The following is a 23,246-nucleotide window of genomic DNA, read 5'->3' on the forward strand; positions in this document are numbered from 1 at the left end:
AATGTTCTGAAGTACTTTTTTAGAACTTAATAAATGTTGCGTAGCCATATACTAGCTTTGACTTGCTGTTTGGAAAAATCTGGACAAATTACTTACTGTATTTTTCGGAGTATAAGACACACCTTTTTCCCTCCTAAAAGGGGTCAAAATTTGGGTGTGTCTTATACACCAAATGTAGCCCCACCTACCCACTGGCCCCCACCCTTTGGCCTCTGCCTCCCAGCAATTTACCTCCTTGCAGCAAGCAGCAAGAATAAACAGCCCATTTCAGCTTCAGCACAGACTAATTAGCACAAGTTGATTGTCCTTGGATCAGTCTCCCGACTCAGCTGTTTCAGACTGCAGGGATTGCCATTGCCTATTGCTGCGCGGGCCTCTGCTGCTTGCTGCAAGGAGATAAATTGCTGGGAGCAGATTTTTTTTTTTTTTTTTTGCGAATCAAGCTATGCTGAAAACGAAAATGAAAGTAAAGCAGGCTATTTGCTGTTTGCTGCAACGAGGCAAAATTGCTGGGAGGCAGATTTCTTTTTCTTGTTTTCCTCACCAAAAAAGGTAGATGCGTTTTATAGTCCGGAACATCTTATACTCTGAAAAATATGGTAGTTATGGACAGGAAACTGGAAGAATTATTGTGTTCAAAAATGGTTTTGGACTATTTTTCTCTACATTTTTGTCAGGTTCAAAAGTCAAGCCTTTGTGTACTTGCTGAAGATCAAGTGTGTGAGGGACTGTAGACTTGACCTTGGGAACAGAGAAGGAATGAATAAACCAACAAGGAGGAACTTCCAGAAAGGATTACTCAGTCCTGAGAAACAGAAAAGTGTAATTGTTTTGATTTTGTTTGAGAAAAGTTGGGGCAGAGAGTCATTCTGACAGACTTTCAAGATTTCTTTTATTGTACCTTTCTTGACAACAAAAAACATTTCCTTGAAATCCCTGCTGTGACTGCTTTGGCCTTGCCTACCTTGAAGGGCTGACAGATTGTAATCCTGACTAGCAGTTGTGATGATGGAAAATTCTATGGTGGATATTTTCTGGAAAAGAAAGGGGTCTGGATGAATTTTTGGAAACGTCGTCTGTCCAGGTAGACTAGACAGGAAATACAACCAAATGAGCTAATTCTACTTTACTGTAAGGCTACATTAACAGAATCTTGCAATCTGGCAGTACAGATCCCCCCACCATCTCTTTTACAGTCCTGAGAAGTTAGGGAGGTTCCTTTCCAATTTCTTTCTCTGCCTGTTATGCAGCTGCTGGCTATGCCCTCTCTTGTCTATATAGCATCTCCCCATCCCACTCCCATCATTCCCTCATACCATTACATCATCTTTGAATTGAATTGTTATTACTTTTTGGTTTATAACCTATCTTTCTGCCTACATTGTTTTGGAAAATTCATAACATTCTTACAGAATTAACCCAATTTGTAACATTCTTTTGCCCACACTACTCTCTGAACTAGTCATAGTTTTGTTTTTACATTGTCAAATGGTAACCTTTTACTTCCTTAATTCATACTTGTGAACATGAAACATGTCTAATCTACCGTGTTTCCCCGAAAATAAGACCCTGTCTTATATTTTTTTGAACCCCGAAATAAGCGCTTGGTCTTATTTTCAGGGAGGTTTTATTATTTTGGGGCACATGGAGGAAACCAGAGGAAATGGCGGGGACCGGCTGCGCATGTGTTTAAATATTTTCGGGGAGGGCTTATTTTTTGGGGGGGGTTATTTTAGCACATGCGCTCAAAAGCAAAATTGGGCTTATTATCAGAGGATGTCTTATTTTAGGGACAACAGGGTATTAATCCATAATTGAGTAAAATCTGGATCCAGGAAAAGAAGTCTCTGCAAATGTTGGGAAACTAGCTTATTTTCAAAATGCTATTGGGATTAGTCAGGTGGCATCAAAATATACTTGACTCTTGGTATCTGCATGAAGAAATGCTCACTACCTTGACCTCCTTTTAGCAATAACTCATAGCTTTTCAAAGGACATTGTCGTTCCCTTTTCCTGTTTTTCTCTATAATACCATACATAATATTTTTTTCTGGTCTATCCTCCACTTGAATGTACATTTGTGAGTTTTTGTTCACTGATAATCATCTCATGAAAAGAAATTGTACTATATATTACAGAATAGGACCAGCCTGAAGCAATTGTCAATTGTTTTCTTTAGCTTAAGGTCTCTCCAATAGTTGCTAATTCATACTGAAGCATGTCTTATCTGTGAAATTGGCTTTTTTACCACTCTCAAAAAGCAGAGACTTATACTTTTATGCCTGAAGGTGTAAAAGAGATAATAATGAGCATTTGCCTGTTGTCATTGCTCTCTAAGCTTTTCTTAATTGTCTGAGGATCTTCTGCCAGGCTCTTGGGAGAGGAGTCTGTGAAGTTTCTTGAAGATAAGGTGCTGGAACAATTCGGGCATAATTCAGGCATTTGCTTGTTAAGTAGTCTTCAGTCTGCAAATGATTCAGTGATTTGTGCTTGACTAGGTGTCCTGGGGCTCCACAATAAATATATAAATTGAAGTCTCTTCTCTGTTTCTCTGCTGAGGATTGGGATGTCTTCATTGCCTCCTATCTGTATGGGGCCCCTGAACAGGAATCCATGGTGGCCCTGTCAGGGAGTGGGGTAGGGGTAAAGAAAATATTTTAACACCTCCTGCTATATTTTCTCCATTCCTCAACTCCTCCAACTGTCCATCAACTCTTCCAAATTCTCTGGTATTCCTTGTCTCACTAATTCATCTCTTAATTCATTGGTAAATCCTTCCAGAAAGTGGTCATTCAGAGGAAGATCATTTTCACTCCACATCTTGAATACCAGTTCCAGCTGAATTTTGCATACAAGTCCATCCTGTGACTTACCTTCATTAACAGAAGATGCTGAGCCCCAGGACTTCTTCCTGCTGTCTCTTGCAGCATTCCAGTTCTGCCTATGACACTGCCAGAATTGTCCATTGATTTTGGAAAGCTGCTGAACCCATCTATAAGCAAGGAAGAGGGGAGCAAATCTGTAGCAGTTGCACTTAATGGCTTGCCTACTCTGCTTTTGCATGTTGGATGGAAGGGAGATTTGGATAGAGTCCTATTAAACTCAGACCAAGACTAAAACTCACACTAAATCTCACACTAGACTAAATCTTTCTGAAAGAAAAGATTTTAAGGCCAAAGGTGCACTACCAAAGCTTTGACCTCGGGGGGGGGAGGCATACTGTAAGAGAAGACCTGTCTCTGCTGTATGCATGAGTTTATGAGTATCAGCAGAGAATATTATTTATTAATAATTTAATAAAACTTAATTGTACTAAACTCTGGTGTCAGTCTCAAGCTTTGATTCCTTAGTATTACACTAAACATTTTACCATGCAGAACTGAAAATCTGGCCTAGGGAAGACAAGGTCAGAATTGAGTTCTAAAAAGAACTGTGTCTTAACAATTATATAAAATCTCTGTGTACAACAAAGGAGAATAAGAAGTCAGAAAAAAATTCAGGTAGAATAGGCATATAGAACAAACATATAAATTTAGAGGAAGACAAACATGATAGTGAAACTGTTTGCAAGATAGATTATAGGTAGTCCTTGGACTTATGACTGGTCTCTAAGTGACCATTTGAGGTTAAGATGACACCCCAAAAGCTATTTAAGGTCCAGTTTTAACTGCAGAGACTTTGCAGCACCCTCTAATCTATTTCCCTCTGTTGGAAGAAAAACCCAGTCCAGTTCCAAGCCAGGAGAGAAATCCGGTCCAGTTCCAAGCTGGAAATAAAATGGAGGCTGGCTGCAGGAAAGAAGATGTCTGTTTATTTAGATGCCAGAAACTTCAGTGACAGCAGCATGTTCCTGGGGTGGCTGACAAAATGGGGTTGAGAATAGGTGGGCTTTTATACTGTACATACTTTGGGGCTTTGTGATTGGGATGCCTGTTCCTGTGTAAGAATGTGTCTTTTAATATTTTAATGGCTATTGCCACGTGACCATGGGGTCACATAGGGGTCATGGCTGGCTCTACAGGCAAAAGAGGAAATACAAATTCTAGGTGTTTTGTTTGTCTGAGCTGATCTTGTCAGCTCTGACTTGCCTAACTGCTTATGAATAGATTGGCCCAGTCTTTCTGAATGGATACAAAATCTCCATTCCAAAAGACCAGCCTCTTCAAGCTTCTGCTTGAAGCTGTTTTCCTATGGCAGGAAGACTGGGGCTGCTTTCTGCCTTTGTTAAGATTTTTCTCCTCTTCTCCTTTAGGGGAAATATTCTATCCTGCCTCTTAATATCCCCCAAAATATTTCATTCTCTAGGAGGAGCGGCTCTCCACACCTCCCATCCCATATGCTTTGCCACCCCACAAGGATCCATATGATCCTCCCACCTCCGACCAATTGCTCAATTACCTTTTACTGTAGATCTCCTTCTGGAAGCTCCTCAGATTGCATTGGGGAAGAAAAGCAAACAGCTGTCTCCCTAGGTCACGTGGCCCAGTCCCAAAAGCAAGCACCCATTTTGGAGTGGTCTGGGGATGTTATCTAGCAGTGTAATCTAACATGCTGGTTTTGACTTCTAACGTCCCATATCCCAAATAAAGTCAACTTGTCCAAGATTATCCTCCTGGGAAAATCTAGTGGGTTTTTTTTTTTTACTTCTTGGGAAGGTATGGTTAACTGAAAATATTTCTGTAAAAGGGAAGCTGAAGATTATAGGAAAGACCAAGCAACTGGTGTGTAGACTGGCTCCTTGGAATCTCTCTGGATATAAACCAGTTGAATCCAGAGATTAAATTTAGGAAGGAGAGTACATTATAACCTTATTCAAGCCTATCAGCCTCAACCTGTCCCAGAAAGAAGCACTCACCATCCACTGGATGCAGTTAATCACACCCTTGTCCCACAGATGAGCCAAGGGAGATATGGATGAAGTCCACAAATGACAGTGAACATGCCAGAATGCACTCTTGTCAATTTCCTCAGAATCTGCAGACCAAAGGAATCCCAGATAATGGCTTGATGTACTAGCCCAGGGGTGTCAAACTCAAGGTCTGGGGGCCAGATCTGGCCCGCGGGGTGCTTGGATCTGGCCCACAGGGCTGCCCTGGAAACAGCAAAGGACTGGCCCACAATGCCTCCGCCAGTGAAAACAGCTTAGGAGGGCTGCACATGTGTCTTCCCTAGCTCCGTTTTCACTGGCAGAGGAAGCCATTGCAGCCGAAAATGGAGCTCAGGAACCCGTTTTCTCTGGCACAATGCTCAGGCCACTACAGGTGCCCCTGATACAAGGGACGTTGAGCTGGTTATGGCCACCCTGGGCCATGTCCACTCCGCCCTCCCCCCGGAGGGCTACACAAGCCTTGTGCAGCCCTCAATGAAATCGAGTTTGACATCTTTGTACTAGCCTCTGCCGAGTTTAATAATTTGAATAATTTGAATGATTGAATTGGCAAAATTACAAATTGGCAAAATGGTCACAGCAGCCAGGTCTCTCCTTGAGAAGGAATTCATCATCTGAAACAAGGCCACCATCTGATAGCGTACCAATGCATTATGAGAGAAGTAGCGATGTCTCATCTCCATTATCAGCACTGTAGCATATAGTATATAGAAGTGTATAGAATACGTTCACTTTTGGTCCTTTTTACCAACCCTCACTTGATTATTTGTGTGCTGCTTCATTTCCTAGAACTCCTTGATGAATTAGGGAACACTGTAGCATTGGTAAGTAAAAGGCCATCTAACGGCAATCTCATTGAGACCTTAGCTCACCTCTTATTGTCTGAGGCCGCCTGCCAGCCAAATTGCTGAGAAATTCAATGTTAACATATCACATTCTTGGTGAATATCCAGCTAGCACCATAGAGGAAAGAAAAAATTACACCATGAAGCATTTGCTTTGGGGGAGGGAAGAATAATCGGTATACGGAGACTATGATCCCGATGATGTCAGAACTGCAGTGGAAGATTATGTGGCAATTTAGGGGTTAGGGAAGGACTTTGTGATCACTTGAACAGTGCTTCGTATTCCTAGAATGAAAAGAAAGAACTTTCTAATCCAATAAATTAAGAGCTTCAGTCTTGTGGAGAAGTGGTCAAGCTAGATCAGCACTAATAAGCTCATTAAAAGCCTACTTTGAATAGAGCTTTAGAACCCTGTCTAAAGACTTCTAAAGAATTCCAATCAGAATTTGGCTGAAAAGAATTGAATTACTTGTTGCCTATGGCTTTAAGTTCCTATTACCCAGATAGCCATTATCGTACATTTTCCTCTATTGAGCACTAGTATGAATGTTCTACCGAAAGAAAAATGCTGGGGAGTAAATAGTGCATCCTTATTTTTGGCCATTTCTTAATCATCCACATTTTAAGTACATGGATGGATAGATAGATATAATTGGTGTGAGGTGTGACAGGACAAAAACATTTTGTTTGATTATTAATGGGATATTTATCTGTATTGAAGTGACCAGATTTTGCAGAAGAGTGATCACAAATTTCAGCCTAATTTCATATTTGGCAGATTAGTATTTAAAATCCAAAGAGGCTGTTTAGTAATAGACCATAAAAATAATATCCTAGAGCCATGATGGTGAACCTGTGGCATGCGTAGCCATATCAGTGGGACCGGAAGTTGGCAAACGGGCCATTTCTGGCCTCCGGAGGGCCTCCAGGGGAGTGGAGAAGGCCGTTTTCACCCTCCCCAAGCTCCTAGCGAGGCTCTGGAGTCTGGGGAAAAGCAAAAAACGGGCCTTTCGGTCCCACAGGAAGTTGGTAAACGGGCTGTTTCTGGCCTCCAGAGGGCCTCTGGGGAGGTGGGAAGGCTGTTTTCGCCCTCCCCAAGCTCCTAGAAAGGCTCTGGAGCCTGGGGAGAGAGAAAAACGGGCCTACTGGGCCCACCGTGCCATTGTGTGCCAGGAGTGGGGGGGTCGTGCATGGGGATGGGGCACATAGAATTATGGGCATACGTGCTCGCAAACCCCCCCCTCCTGGCACGCAATAGCAAAAAGGTTAGCCATCACTGTCCTAGGGAAATGTAAAAACTTCCATCCATCCATCCTTCATCTGGTGACTACATTGGCATATCCTTAGCCAAAAAGCATACATACATCGACACTTTTTGAGATTATGCTGCAATTTTATTCTCAGACTCTTGACACAGAAATAAAAATGGTTATAGGAGCTATTCATTTCTACTCTTAAAATGGACTGAATTGAAATCTGATAGGGATCATTAATGAGAAGAACTTCCTTTACAATAGTACAGTGATGGCGAACCTTTTTGGCATTGCGTGCCAAAAGTCTAAGCGCGTGTGCGCTGTTGCGCTCCTGCGTGCCGGAACCCATAATGCAATGCGCGCCCCCATTTACGCATGTGTGCACGACAACCCCCATGCTCCCTCTACACATGAGCCCACACTGTGCATGCATGCCCCCCCAATGCGCCCCCCACTTTTTCCAAGTGGGCCGGCATACCTAAAGAGCTGCCTCCTGCCTTCCACGATCTCCAACGTTTCTCCCCCATGGAATCCTAGCTTCCTCTTGCCTTCCACGATCTCCAACGTTTCTCCCCCATGGAATCCTAGCTTTTTCCTGCCTTCCACAATCTCCAAAGTTCCTCCCCCATGGAATCCTAGCTTCCTCTTGCCTTCCACGATCTCCAACATTTCTCCCCCATGGAATCCTAGTTTTTTCCTGCTTTCCACGATCTCCAACATTTCTCCCCCATGGAATCTTAGCTTTTTCCTGCCTTCCACGATATCCAAAGTTCCTTCCCCATGGAATCCTAGCTTTTTCCTGCCTTCCACAATCTCCATCGTTTCTCCCCCATGGAATCCTAGCTTTTTCCTGCCATCCACAATCTCCAACGTTTCTCCCCCATGGAATCCTAGCTTTTTCCTGTCTATTGAATAGTATGTTGTACTATGTTTTCTGTTTTGCTCATGGAATCAAAAACTGGCTAGCTGCCCATCTTTTCAATTTAGTGAAAGTTTATATGTGAGGTTGTGGCTTCTATTTATAGTAATTATTTGCAGATTGAAAGGTAAACATAAAGCCTCCTCGCAGTTGAATTTGACTCCTGGTGACTTCATGGATATATACATGTATAGTGGCTTTTTTGATGATGGAAAAGTAGTTTGCTGTTGCCTTCTTCTAGAATCTCTTTTGATTTCCCAATCTAATGTATATTATTACACCATCTAATGTTGAGCATTAATTGACATCTTTGTAGACTGTGCTGGAAGTTTATAATAAAACTGATTAATACTACCATCTTTGGTGGCAACTTGGTAATGCAATGCATATAAATTTAAAGAAACTAATTCATGTTTTCTGTTCATTGTAAGTTTGCTATTATAAATTAGTAGAAGATTAAAGTACATTTTCGTAGAAGATTAAAGTACATTTTCTGTGCATGAATTACATTTGGAATTAGCCAGAAAGGTATAGTTTCTTAAAGCAGTTATGCCTTTTCCTGGGATTTTGGTTGTTTTCCACAGCTGCTGCAAAGTCTCAGGAAAAGATGTCTTTGGTTTTAGGGCTCGCAAACAGAAGCTGGTTTTATGGACACCACATGATCGGAAACACATTTTGCTTTTGAATCTGAAGCACTGCACAGTTCTAATATCAATCCCTCTCAAGAATTTCTGTACATATTCCTTTTGGGGGGGGTTTCTTCTTAGCTTTTTTTGTTTTTACTAATATTTGTTATAAAAAAGTAAAGTTCTGTTCTCTATATAATCCCCAAAATATACTCATATGTATTCAGCCGAATTTAAATCCAGGTTTTGTCTAATATTACTGTCTTGCCTAATCTGATTGATTGATCATTTATGTATTTTACTTGCTGCCCGTTTTGTTTTAAAGTGACTCAGGATAGATTTAATTTAGATTATTATCAAGTGGATTTTTAGAACTTTTTTTTTAAACTGACAATATCCATTTCCAAATTGCTAGTCTAGATTATGTGAGTCTCATACTTTGCTTCAAAGTAAATAATTATGTAGGCCGTTATCCATGTGGTTCCATCTATTCATTTTATTCAGTTTGCTTACGATTGGTACATTATTTCCTTGCTCTCTCTGCAATACCTCTGCTGGTAAGATGTGCTCCTTTAATACAACTTTAAAAAGTTGAACAGTACTTTATTTGGGAGTTTATTCTGTGCCGTTTAATATTCTTATTTCAATATGGCTTTTTAGTATTATTATAATCAGCACAGTACAAATAAAACATTTGAAAGTACACCAGGATGTAGCATCTGATAATACTGTGGAGGACCTTTCTAGGGGTTGCCAAGTACTTCTAAATTCGACTCGGTACTTGGGACTCTGTACCTTCCTCCCTATTGATATTAACACCATCTACTACAGTATAAAAATTAATTTTATTGTGCCTGTATACTGTATATTGTGCCCTTCACAGGCAAAAGCTAACAATCTAGTTTTTATTATCTTCTCTCTTCCAGTCTCATCAGACTTTGCTCACTCCTTTTTATACCATGTATGTATCATTAACCTTCCACATACGTTTTCATAGTACATAAGAGGAAGCATGGAATGCTGTGCTTGGATTGGTTTTTTTCTCTTTTGATAGGAAGATGGCAAAGATTGCTTGAATTCATTCTTATAATATTGTGGATTCATAAAAGCCAAATATCTCTGGACTTTCATAGCTGTGACTTCAAGGAGTTACTAAAATCTAAATGATGATCTGACTTTTATTGAAGTAAATGAGTGAAATAGTAAATGCATTTTCATTTTTCTTAGGATTCATGAAATGGCTACAGATGACAAAACGTTTCCCACACTGGAATCTGTGAATGATTTGCCTTACTCTCCTGGCAGCCCATCTCACCTTACACACTTCAAACCTTTGACTCCTGACCAGGATGAGCCTCCATTTAAATCTGCATACAGTTCTTTTGTAAATCTTTTTCGTTTCACTAAGGGTACGTGCAAATTATGTTTCATGGTTTCATTTCTTCATTATGAAAGAGGGTTTACAGTCACTTGTGATTCTAAATCAGCCTCCCTCTTTTTGGTGATTTCCAGAGCTGTTGAAATACTACTAGTTCCTAAACCCAAGACTTCTGTGTTCCTCTTTCCTTTCTCTTCTCTGGAAGAAGAGGTTGGAAGTTTTGCCCCACTTTCAATTCACGTGGCTTCTTCTGAAGCCTGAAAGTATGAAGAATGAGGTTAACATCACATTAACTGTAATTATATTGAAATTAGCCAACATCAAACTGATGATTTTGTTTGAGTGTATGATGCTAAGTCAAACATGTGGTGTTCGACAGTGTAGATCACGGGTGTCAAACTTGATTTCATTGAGGGCTGCATCAGGGTTGTGTTTGACCTCGGGGCTGAGGTGGGTGTCAGAGTGGTCGTGGCCAGCTCGACATCACTCGGGGGCGCTTGTATTGGCCTGAGCGCTCTGCCAGCGAAAATGGGCTCCCAATCTCCGTTTTCAGCTGTGACAGCCTCCTGCAACCCTCTGCCAGTGAAAACAGAGCTCGGGAGGACAGTCTTCCCGAGCTTCGTTTTCACTGGCAGAGAGTTGAAAGAGGCTATGGCAGCTGAAAACGGTGCTCAGGAGCCAGTTTTTGTGGGCAGAAGCACTGCTGGTTGGTCCTTCGCTGTTTCTAGGGCAGCCCTGCGGGCCAGATCTAAGCACCCCGCAGGCTGGATTTGGCCTCCGGGTATAGATAGTGAAGATAGCAGACTGATCCTGATCTTTTTCTGCTTCCTCCCCCTTTTTATTTTTTTCTTTTGTTCACTAAATTAATACATGCATAGATCAAATACTATATGATACAAACACTTTGTGCCCATGTTTTCTAATTTCCAGATTCAGGTTTTATTGAAAGTATTGATTTTGAATTCCTTCATGGTTTGTAAATATGAAGAATCTATTCTTTCCACATGTATCAAATCAGTCCTTGAGGTCAATACCTGACCATCAAATGTAGTATGGCAATACATGGCAGAGCTTCTCAGCAGTAAACAATCTGTCAAGTAAACAACTGTAAAATTTCCCAACTCTTCTAAATTATGTTGTGACCTTTATGGTATGTTTTGCTTAGTATCCCATTATATTCCTCTGCCATACATTGAGTTTGAATTATAATTTTTAACTGGCTGAGATATATTTGAGTTTGAAGAAGGAAATGCTACCATGTAGCTTGTACACTTTCTCACTTAGTACATAGATACAGAACCAGTTATGACCCTCCCAGCACCCTTTTGCAGTTTCTGAAGCTCTTTGAATAGAACTAAATGTTTTATTCTTTTCTCTGGGGACAGTTTGTAATGCTTGAACAAGCAAAATGAATGGTTTAACTTGGAAGAGGTTTAATGCATCGTTTTATGCCCTTTAAGAACTGTAAAAACAACCTCAAAATCAGGTACATTTTTCCCATGGAGGGGTTTATAAGTAAAATGTGCACCTTAAATCCTTATAAGTCTCTACTTTATTATAAAGGTATCTACTTTATTTCTTAATTGTCATCAAATCAACTGGAGAGTAACTTTGGCCTTGGCTGCAGGATAAAAAATATAGATCACTATATAAAAGGTTGAAGGCAACCAGTTGTAGTTAAAAATTAAAGAGAACTTGTTATCTTTCAGATTAGTAGAAAAATATAGCTTTTTCACAGTCTAATAATTTGCCCTGTCTAGATGATGGACGACTTGCACCCTCTGTTGAGAGAACAGAGATTGGGCAGGGGGATCATCAGCAGACACTGAATGCAAATTGGTCAAGCCCAGAACATTCCTCAAGATCACAGTCATTGCGGTCATCCCCCGTAGTTTACAAAAAAACACAACCTGCTGGGGAGCTACAGCGACGATCGTCTACATCATTAGGTAAGAGATCTGAGCTTGAAAAGGAGCCTCTTTTGTAAACTTTTATCCACCTCCAAAAATTTTCAAACGTTCACTCTACATGTCCCTTTCAGGAGGCTTGTAATTCAGTATTTGAAAAATATCTATTTTTTAAATTCTATAGAACAGAGAATTGTTAGTTGAAAAAAATCTAACACACAGGGAAGCTTATATAGATACCTGTCAGGTGCAAAAGACCAGTTGTGAAAGACCACAGGTGAAGTTCCAATTAAGCAGGTATTTATCTGTCTGTCTATTAAATTTGTTTGCTACCCATCTTACCGCAAGGCAACTCTTTATTGCTCATATCTATGCACAGGAATATTCCCCATTAAAACTTAGCACCTGCTGGAAGTTAGATGAGAGTCAATGGAATTCAAGGGTTGGATTTAGTACATTTGTGGTTAGGAATTTTAGGCTGATTCCCTTTTTGACCCCACCACCAGGCTCTTCATCTCCTACAATATCCTGATTAATAACATAATAACAGAGTTGGAAAGGACCTTGGAGGTCTTCTAATCCACCCCCCTGCTCAAGCAGGAGATCTTATACCATTTCAGACAAGTAGCTGTCCAGTCTCTTCTTAAAAGCTTCCAGTGATGAAGCACCCATAATCTCTGAAGACAAGCCGTTCCACTGGTTAATTGTTCTCCCTGTAAAAAAATTCTCCTTACTTCTAGGTCCTTGATTAGTTTCTATCCAATTTTGTTAGTTTTGTTATGGGCATGATTTTTATAATGTGACAAAATTAGAATTGAATTTGTGGAGAATATGTGCAGGAACAAATAAAGACAGTGCCATTTTCATTTAGTTCAATAACCTTGACTACTACTGATTTACATTATATTTAATGTACATTACAGTTGCATTTAAGGCAAATGATTGTTGCTCACAGTCACTGGTTTAAGATGGGTGGCTATCCAAATGGATGGATGGATGGATGAATGAATAAAAATAAGCATTTAACTTGATTAAAGGTAAACTTTTTTTTAAATGTTGAAAGCATACTTAAAAGCTCATAGATTCTCCTATCTGAAAATGTAAGTCATCTTAACTTTCAAGGTCTTACCTGAATAAGAATGTACTTTCCTTGCTAATGAAAGCAAAGCTGATAGGAAACTACCCAGCTTCCTCTTGGCAAGAGGGAAGCCACTGGAGAGGGCTCCTTTTTTGCTTCAGCCAGACACGTATTCCCTGGTGCATGATGATGACAATTCATATACCATGATGACTTCATATAGATTTTAAACAGCATGAGGAATAAGACACGTCATAAGAAATTTGACATGGAACAGAAGAGTAACGTCTTCTGGAATGCTCTTCAGCTCATTTGAAAGCCTGAAGAATATTAAGAAGGCTGTGCATGTCTCCTGCCTCTTTCATCCAACAAGATGGCTAAAAGAGTACCCCAAATCTAGCCTTAAAGCTGTGATGAAATACATTTTGAAAATGAAGTTTAGTCAACTTTTCTGGAGTTTGAAGGCAACTACTCTGGAATCTCCTGAAAGAAGTTAAGAGGTCAAGGGTCATTCTCTTAGGAACAGTTTATTTCTTCTTTCAAGATTGTAGTTCCAGTTCCTCTCTAACAGGGGAATTACCTCTGTGCTTGGCCATCCTCCCTTATTAGCATTAGCTCCCTACTAAGCAAGGTAATGGTCACTTAAACACATGATTGTTGAATTTGTCCAAGGACTTTGTTTGTATTCTTTGGGCTCTTTGGAATTCATCTAATACAGTCAGACAACATATTGTTGTGCTTTGATACAAATTAAAAACTGGTTTGAGGCACCCAGGTCATCTTTTGATGGACTTTAATTGCTGCTGTGCAACACCTGGCAGGATTAGTATCTGTAAGCAGCAAGGAGGTACAAAATTATCTGGGTATTTATATGGTATTTGTGAGATGAGTTCCAGTATGAATATCTTTATAGTACAGGCACTGGAGGAGCACATGCTCTGTGGTTTCTGTGTGTCCAGAGTCACAGGGCCATTGTCTCTCTGGATAGGGAATTTTTCTGTAGTGCTCTTCAAGGACAGCTGAGAGAAGGGTGTGACATTGTTTTAATCATTTCAGCTACCTTACCAAGGTCCGTGAAGTGCAGTTTTTATCCAAGATATTGTATAACTTTCAAAATAATCACAATAGGAGTTAGGTTTTCCATTTATATAAAGGACTAGTTGATAACCTGGTGTTGCCCGGGTATTTATAAACGTCAAAATGTTTGTCTGACAGGGAGCCATTGGGAGGGGCCTTTCTTCCCCCTACTCCCATGCCCATCATCCCAGCCCTTTCCCTTCCCCCTCCCATGCACTCCTCTTTCCTTCCCTTTCTATGATCTTGGCACTTTGCCCCAAATCCACCAGGGCGTACCATCTGCCAAGAGAAGGGAACATCAGGCGCTTCCCCATTAGCACTCACTCTCCTTAACGGCCCAGGCATTCCAGAGTTATGCTGGAACACACACACACACACACACACACACACACACACCCTGAGGGTGTGTTAGGAGTTTCTTACCCCTACAGTATTGGAAACCATAGGGAGGAGCCTTTCCTCCCCCTACTCCCATACCCATCATCCATGCCCTCTCCCTTCCCCTCCCATGCGCTCCTCTTTCCTGCCCTGTCTATGATCCTGGCACTTTGCCCCAAATCCATCAGGCACTTCCCCATTGGTCCACTGGAGGGCGAACATCACAGCTGGCTTTCCAGAGGAAGCTATGAAGGAACTGGCGTCTCAAACAGTTGCCGCTCTAGGACTCTGCACTCACTCTCCTCAATGGCCCAGGCGTTCCAGATTTATGCTGGAACACACACACACACACCCTAGGAGTGTCTTACCCCCACAGTATTTGTTTCCAGAGGGTAAGTCATGTGTGTATCAAGTTTGGTTGAAATTGCTCAAGCCGTTCCAGAGTTATGCTGGGATATACATACATACATCCTTTTTTATATATATATATAGATTATTATTATTATTATGACCATTAAATGCCTGAAGAGTTTCTTCTACTCTTAGGATGGTTGAACTTACCTTTGTGCTACAGAGAGAAGTCTGCAGTGATAAGCTGAATTCATACAATGTAATAAGTCATTGTTTTATGATTTGCTGAACACATGGAACATAATATGTGTGGCTTAATTCAAATATAATGCAAAGGCATATGTTATTTACAAATTATAGTGGTACAGATCACACATAGTACTAATCCAAATCATACAATTTTTGCTTTATTCATTCCAGTAGATTTGGCAGAGAGAGCGTACTACAAGTCTCTTCAGTGAAATATGGTTGCTTGGCAGGGTCTCAGAATCATTCCTTCTCTCTCATGGCACTTGTTTATGAAATAGCCTTCTCCCCGCCCCCCGCCCCCCCCAAAAAAAAGGAAAGGAAAGGAAAGGAAAAAAAGATACAGATGGTACTGACTCTTTTAGCCTTATGGAAAGCAGAAAAGATTTTCCCCAAGCACTGGGATCAGGATGTTGGTGGAATTGGCATAGTATGGTTGATTAATACAAGTTTTACTAGGGCCTCAATATTGTTTTTTTGTTTGTTTTTGTCAAATGATTTTGTCCATCTATCAAAATTCCTATTTCCTTATACTGGTGGCTATATAAGTTTGTTAAGTAAATAACATGTAGTTCTGAAAACTTTTGATTAATGTGCATGCTTCTGTTGCTATTTGATAAATGTTTCTAGCAAGAATAAAGAGTATTTGTGCCGTTTTAATATTAAAGCTTTTGTTCAGGGGACTCTACGGGACATGCACTATCATGTGGGGCCTGATTTAGCAGATTTATAAGAGATTTCATAAGCCCTCAGTCTGGACTTTGTGCTCTACATTTTGGGCAAAAGCCACAGTTTCCTACTTTGTCAGTTCATGGCGAAAAATGATTGCATATGTACAACGTGGTGATCTGCAAACATTCACACTTTTTTTGCTTCCAGATTCCTCTGTATTAGAGATCTGAGCATACAATGTGATTTCAGGGTCAGCATTAACTGGATTACTAGCCCTACACAAACATTATACTATGTAAAAGGAAAGATAGTATGAGGAGCAGTAGCTGCAGTTAGTTGATCTTTCTTTATTCAAAGTAAAAAACACTAAAAACACTTCTTCATCATCTCAGCACATGGGCAGATTTACCTAACACCTCTCAGTAACTGAGAGCAGTTGTGATTTCTGGATTGTACAGGGGTCCTTCCACAACTGCAGCACAATCCTAGCAAAAGACATACAGTATGGAGTTGCCAACAACTTAAGTATGTTCCCACACAAGCTCTAAAGAATTTTTTAAATTTGAATCTAAAGGATTGCACAGTCCTAAGACCCAGAGATGGCTGCTTTAGTGATATCCCAGTTTGTCTACCGATTAATTTTAGCTGCAGGAAAGTACTTTATTTTTCCAAACTTTTAGATATAGTTTTGATCCTATAGTGCTGTCTGTGGTGTTTTAGCTTATTACAATATTTGTATACATTATATAGTGTTTGTATTATTTTCATCAACTAGTCTTTTCATCTTTTAATAAAACTCTGGAAAGTGACATTCCTAATAAAACAAGCACCTGTTATAGCACCTGTCGAGTAGGTACCGGTAGTTCTTCTTCAAGGTATAATGCAGTTGTTCCATACATAGACCTTGATTTGATGTTTGTTCTGTCATAAATTTAGCTCAAAACTGAAAAGTCTAAGAAGTTTGTCTAAATTACCAGACAGGAAGATGTAGCAATACAATTTAGGAATGTTGATAGAAATTACCCATTATCAAGGTGGGTGCGATTCAAGGTATTGGTGACCACCTTTAGAGCGCTCCATGGCTTAGGACCTGGATATTTATGGGACTGTCTTCTGCCACCGAGAGCCTCCCACCGGCCAGTACGCTCCCACAGAGAGTGGCTCCTCTGGGTGCCGTCGGCCAAACAATGCCGACTGGAGACCCCCAGGGGGAGAGCTTTCTCTGTGGGAGCACCTGCCCTCTGGAACGAGCTCCCCCTGGAGATACGGACGATTCCGGACTTACGCACTTTCCGTCAGGCCCTCAAAATCTTTTTATTTCATCAAGTCAGGCTGGCCTAATCTCTCTAATTGTGTATTTTAATTTGGATTTTTAATGGGGGATTTTAACTGTTGGGCCAAAATGTTTAATTTATTTTTAAATTTTGTATTTGATGTTTTTTACTTCTGGCTGTTCACCGCCCTGAGTCCTTCGGGAAAAGAGCGGTATATAAATTTAAATATTAAATTAAATTAAATTAAAATCAGCCATAGAGGTGACACTATGCTTTTCCTCAGGGCTTGGTGGTTGGCAAATAGATTCTAGCTGGGTGATGGCTGTTAGTAACACCCTCTGGCACAGCTTACAAAGACAAACCTTGTTTCTTGTTCTTCCAAAATTGGGAGCCTGGCCATTATACAGCAACAGTTATTGTGCCTGTTTCTTGGCTGTGCTGCCAGTATTCCACATAACATGAGTGGTATATAAAGCAGTGCATTCAGCGGAGCCGTGTTTGTTCTGCTGCACAGGAGAGGAAAACAAAATGCCTGGCTAATGGAGAAGTATGCAATTGGTAAGAAACTTGAGGCACTTTTCTTTTTAAATATGAAAGAGTCCTTAGCGGAGAAATGCAACAAAAAAAAGGAGGCTTGCAAAACTGGGGGAGTCTGTATTCATATAGAATAGTCATAGAATAGGAAGGTCATTGTCATTAAGGAACTCTGATAAAACACACAAAATCTTTCTCCTGTAACATGCTGATCTTGCTGTTGTTAATATGTGGCTGGCTGGTTGATTTAATACAAGAAATTAAATGAACTAATGGAAGGCTAATTAATTGCTATAATGCTATATACAAAGCCACCGTTGTGACTTCAGAAAACGAGTATCAATTATCTGGTTTTAAAGCAAATTAATATTTTCTCCCTGAAACAGTTGACTCAGCTTCTGTAGATTCCTACGCTGCTAAGGTGCAGGTTTGAGGTAATTTTTTTAAAACTAAACTGTTTAGGGTTGTGTACTTATAGCCTTGATTTCAAAAATATTTTAACTCTTTAGCTCTACTCCAGTCTTTTTTCTCTTATTTAAAGTGCTCAGAATTGGTGAGGTCTTTTCCTATTCAGCAGTTTATACAATGTCTGTATTCTAACTCTCAAGACAAAACAAAATAATAAAATTTTAATAGCAAATGTTGTATGATGTTAGCTGACTTTTCTCTAAAATAGTTATTGTTCCCATCCTCCTTGAATCAATAATCAGAGATTTTTGCTGACTTAGCCCTAGAGAGTGGGATCTAAGGTTTATGACACCTATTAATACAGATTGTAATATTTGGGATATTAATACTAGTTCTGTGTCTACAGCACATATATTTTTGTTTAATAACTCAGTTTGAAATTGGCAATTTCATTTGCCTTTCATTCCTCAGACTTTTATTGTTATTTTTAGAAAGAACCCAAATAGACTTGTAATTATTCAATGTATCTTAGCTGTTAATTAAAATAAAGAAAGCCCAGAGCTGTGGGTAAGGTAAAAAAAATTCTTCAAAGAAGAAAATGGCTGCATCTGTATTGTTGCTGTGAGAAAGAAGATGTGCATGGAGTCAGTTGGGGTCAATCTCAACTTGAAGAAGACTTTATTTTTTGTTAAGTCTGAAATATTCATTTTTGAAACTAAATGCTGTGTTTCTGAATTGAATTTTCAGAAAGCAAGGTCTGTTGAATCAATCCAGGTTTCTTTCAAATAAATAAATTTACCAATTTATAACATATAACTTTCTTTGAACTGACAAATGCTTTTTATTGGTTTGTCTCTTATTTATTTAAAGATAATTTAATTGGCTATTTGAAAATTGGCTATAATTGAAATGACTATTTTTCACAAAACGTGGCTTTGAATAAGATACTCTGTATTACAGGAAAGATATTCAAATTCAGGAAGTTAACCACTGCATTGATTTCAGTTTGAAAAAGAACTGAAGTTAAAGTTTCTGTATATAACATTTTTGTATTCTAAATGGATTTCCATTCATTGTCCATTCATTGAGAACCAGGATCCCACATGGCAACTATTGTCTTTTGCTTCCAGACAATCGAAGAAAAGATCCTTCTCTCAGTGGTCATGATCCTAGGACAGCTGTTCAACTTAGAAGCCTCAGTACAGTTTTAAAACGCCTCAAAGAAATCATGGAAGGAAAAAGTCAGGTATTGCTTTATGCCTGCTTTAATAGTTTTTGAGTAATCCTGAAATCAGTTCTGTGTTTGTTTGTTTTTATAAAATCCCATTTTGTATTTAGAATTTGTATAGATAATTATGGAACACTGCTACTGCTGAATATATTTTGAAGCAATGAGGGCAACGGCTGTCTACTAATTTTGACAATAATAGCAAATCAGTTTTCATACCTTTCCAGTGTGATATATCTGGTTTCCTTCTCATGTACGAGTTGGAAAATTTTCTTTCCTCTAGCTGCCTTTTACTAAATCAAATCCTATTGCTTAATGATTAAATTCAGAGCATTACATAAGTGAAATCCTTTGGCTTGGGTAAACTAAGCAGGACATAGCTTTTTAAAAGATAGGAGCAGTGCATTCTCCATTATTTATTTTGTAGCAACTATAAAGATTGGAGAATTTTGATGCATTATAAACAAACTTTCATGTGGCCATGTTCTGAATCTAATTTGAGTTTCATATCTCAACTCTATTCAACCTGTAAATCAGTATTTTAATCTAATTTTGAACTTGTGAGATCCCATGATATGACTCACATTTAGAAATAGAAATAACACTCTGAAACTGTTTCCTTGACTAAACAGCAAATTTCTTCCATAGGACAGTGACCTCAAACAATACTGGATGCCAGATAGCCAGTGTAAAGAATGTTACGACTGTAGTGAAAAATTCACTACTTTTAGACGCAGACATCACTGTCGGTTATGTGGGCAAATTTTCTGTAGCCGATGCTGTAACCAGGAAATCCCTGGAAAATTTATGGGTTATACAGGTAAGATGAAGTGTAATCAAACATCTAGCTTTTGAGAAGATGAAGAAATTATCTTTCTGTTGGAATTGGTGGGTGAGGGTGAATTTCATATTGACCCAAAACATAGTGGGTGAAACAGCCAGTAAGAATTCATGAGCAGTAACATCCATACTATCATCAGCTGAATACTAGGAAGACTTTTGTGGTGAACCCATGGATATGCAACCATGTAATGCCTTGCCATTCCTGGTTTTTCTAAACACAATGACACTTCCCAGAAATTGTCAGGATAGAAATCCATCTTATTTCTTGACCTGTAGCTGTTCTTCCAGGTTGAAGAATGGGTGGCAAGTATGGAAAGGCCAGACCAACCCAAGTTCCATGTTCTGGAGCCAGTATTCTGATTGCAACACTTTGGTTAAAGATAAGCATGATGTGGGTGGGGTTGAGGTTGTCCTTTTGCTATGAAACATGTTTTGCTAGATTGTCTTCTGTTCTTGTACATATTGAAGGCCTTGGTGCATGCTGTTTATGCTTTCTGTTCAAAATCTAGCTCATATTTTGTGTAGTGATGTTGATCTCAAAGTTTTCTTTAGATTCTTGATACAGATGGATGGGTACAAGGCATGATAAAAGAATTTTCCTATTTGAAATAAAGCAAATACAGTAGGAACTATCTGTTTTTCATGTCAAAAATCTTCAGATTAAAAAGCAATCTCTTCTATTTCTCATAGGTGATCTGAGAGCTTGCACTTATTGTCGCAAAATAGCCTTAAACTATGCTCACTCCACAGAAGGTAATACCATTGGGGAAGACTTGAGCGCTTTATCTGATTCATCAAGCTGTTTATCAGTATTGGATCCTGGGGAACCCCGTACTCCTGTAGGTAGCAGAAAAGCTAGTCGTAATATTTTCCTGGAAGAAGATCTTGCCTGGCAAAGGTATCAATATCTTTATATTTAAGTGCTTAGAAAATCTGTTTTTTGTTCAGACTTACACTAATTTTATAACCCCCAATTAGTAAGCATTGTTCAGACAACTTTAGTTATTGCTTTAACATTTTTAGGTGCACAGTTGCACATTTTTTCAGGACATTATGGCCTCTGTCAATAGTATGCAATTCCTATATTGTCATAATGAAAATTTGTCATATTTCAGTCATCCTTCAATGACTTTTCTGTGATCCAGTGTTGACATTTCTTATCAAGAAAATACTGTAACAGAGCTCCATCTTTTCTTGAGATCTCAGTTCTATTACTTTCATTCCTTGGAACTTGAAAATTGAAAATTATATTTTTCAAAAACATGGAACTATATTTTCTACCAGCATATTTATCATGTTGTTGTATTGGAAATTGGAAGAGGTGTCTGAGTATATACGGGTAGTCCTCACTCAGCATCTATCTGATCAAAGTTACAACAGCACTGAAAAAATGGCCCATGAAATACGGCTGTTGCAGTGCCCCTGTGGTCATGTGAACAAAATTTGGCCCACTCAATTTACAACCGCCTCCCTGCCACTGATCCCCCCCAGCTGACCCTGCCTCCCTTCTTGTTAGGCTTATCATTCTGCATTCACATGCAGGGGAGGCGCTGTGGAAATGTTCCGTGGGCTGGTGGGTGAGAGCTAGAGACGGCTTAATGATCATCATGATTTACTGTATGACTGATATTGCATGCTCAATTACAGTTGTAAATCAAGTACTACCTATATGCAGTCTGAATGGTTCTTTGGAGATTCAAGATTGGAAACAGTATAAGAAAAAACTTTTTAATGTATGTCTGATCATTTTAATAATCTTGTTGAGGATCTGGAATAATGTATCTATATATAAGAAGGAAACAGGTTGCAAAGAGAGAACTTCCCAACACTTTGAATTCAAGATCCTTTTGGGATTTTGCTTGTATAGCAACACCCCTCCCTTCCTTTTTGGGAGCACAGAACGATTTGCTGTTTCAGCCTGCGCCAATGTTTTTATTTATTTATTTATTTATTTATTTATTTATTTATTTATTTATTTATTTATTTATTTATTTATTATTTTATTAAATTTCTATACCGCCCTTCTCCCACCCTTCTTGTGAACAGCCACAAGATAAAACACATAAATACAAACATTTAAAATAGATTAAAAACGAATTAAATAATTTGGCTGAATTTAAAATACCCCATAGTTTAAAACAAATTAAAATTTACATTTAAAAGGGGAGAAGATATTAACTTCTCCAATGCAGTGCTAACTGCTGCTTAAATGTAATATCCTTAATTTGCAGCTTGATTCACCCAGATTCTTCATCCTCTACCTTATCAACACGCCTTGGATCAGTTCAGGAGGAAACAGGGAAGTCTCCTGCACGGAATAGGTAAGTGATCCAACTAGAGGTCACCCCCATACTAAATAGTATGCTTTGAAGCAGTGTACTGCTGACTGTGTGAATAAACAACATAATGCCTGAATCAAAAGAACATTAGTACACTGTTGGAAGAACTGTATGTCTTGATGAAAGTGTCTGCATTAGAGAGTACAGACCTTTTGTCTTCTGTTAATTCCAATACAGTGTATTATAATAAGGTGTATTTTTTGAACATAAGTCTGGCCTTGCCATCATTTCTTTTCTAAAGCAGACTTGCTGAGGTGACACCCAAAGAAATATCTCATAGAGAATCCTTAGAATGGTACATCTAACAAAATGATTTTTCAAATCAACATTTATCTTAATCTTGTGATACCATAAATAGGCATGCCATCCAAATCTTAGTTCATGGCTCTCTAATTCAAGTAGTCTCTTGCTTTGGGGAGTCAATCACTCTTTCATCCAGACTGGGAAGGTCATCCATTCCAATCCCCTAAAACACATCAGTTTTCATCAGAAAAGGATGTTCCGTCATTTCCCGAAAATAAGACCCGGTCTTATTTTCTTTTGATCCCCGGAAAAATGGCTAGGGCTTCTTTTCAGGAGGATGGTTTAATTTTTTTGAGGTGCAGGAGGCAGTGAGCACGGTCACCTCATGGCTGCTCGGCCCCTTAATCGCGGCCCGGAGAAACAGAACATCCGGCCCTTGCTGGCTCAGTTGATCTGCGTATCATGATTAAGGGGCCGAGCAGCCATGAGGTGATCGGGGAAGGGAAGGGCTCCCTCCTGTGCTGGTCATGCCCACCCCTTTCACTTGGGCTTATTTTTGGGGTAGGGCTTATATTAGGCCCACCTGATAAAATCAGGCTAGGACTTATTTTCCGACTAGGTTGTGCTTTCAGGGAAACATGGTAACTAATCCATAAGATATTTAAAAATTAATTTTATCATCCTACTACTATTGATTTTATTCCATTAAATTCCACTTCTACTTTCTAACCTTTAAACATTAAACATTTTCATAAATTA

At 39.3% G+C, this 23,246-nt stretch overlaps 1 protein-coding gene across 9 annotated transcripts in view; it reads left to right on the forward strand.

Moving 5' to 3' along the window:
* PIKFYVE (phosphoinositide kinase, FYVE-type zinc finger containing) overlaps window positions 1-23,246 on the forward strand; it is a 91,279-nt gene that overhangs the window by 4,199 nt on the left and 63,834 nt on the right. For 8 of the 9 annotated variants that reach the window (XM_034431858.2, XM_087882149.1, XM_034431897.3 and 5 more), the window contains 6 exons: window positions 9,759-9,940; window positions 11,670-11,858; window positions 18,965-19,080; window positions 19,711-19,882; window positions 20,596-20,803; window positions 22,137-22,226. In XM_034431858.2, coding sequence (XP_034287749.2) covers window positions 9,769-9,940; window positions 11,670-11,858; window positions 18,965-19,080; window positions 19,711-19,882; window positions 20,596-20,803; window positions 22,137-22,226 — 947 coding nt within the window. In that variant the 5' untranslated portion in view covers window positions 9,759-9,768. Of the gene's footprint in view, window positions 1-9,758; window positions 9,941-11,669; window positions 11,859-17,389; window positions 17,451-18,964; window positions 19,081-19,710; window positions 19,883-20,595; window positions 20,804-22,136; window positions 22,227-23,246 lie in introns of those variants that run through there. The other variant, XM_034431872.3, reaches the window with a different exon arrangement.

Source organism: Pantherophis guttatus, chromosome 1 (genome assembly GCF_059756535.1).
Source record: "Pantherophis guttatus breed Tessera chromosome 1, ASM5975653v1, whole genome shotgun sequence".
Taxonomy (NCBI): Eukaryota; Metazoa; Chordata; class Lepidosauria; order Squamata; family Colubridae; genus Pantherophis; species Pantherophis guttatus.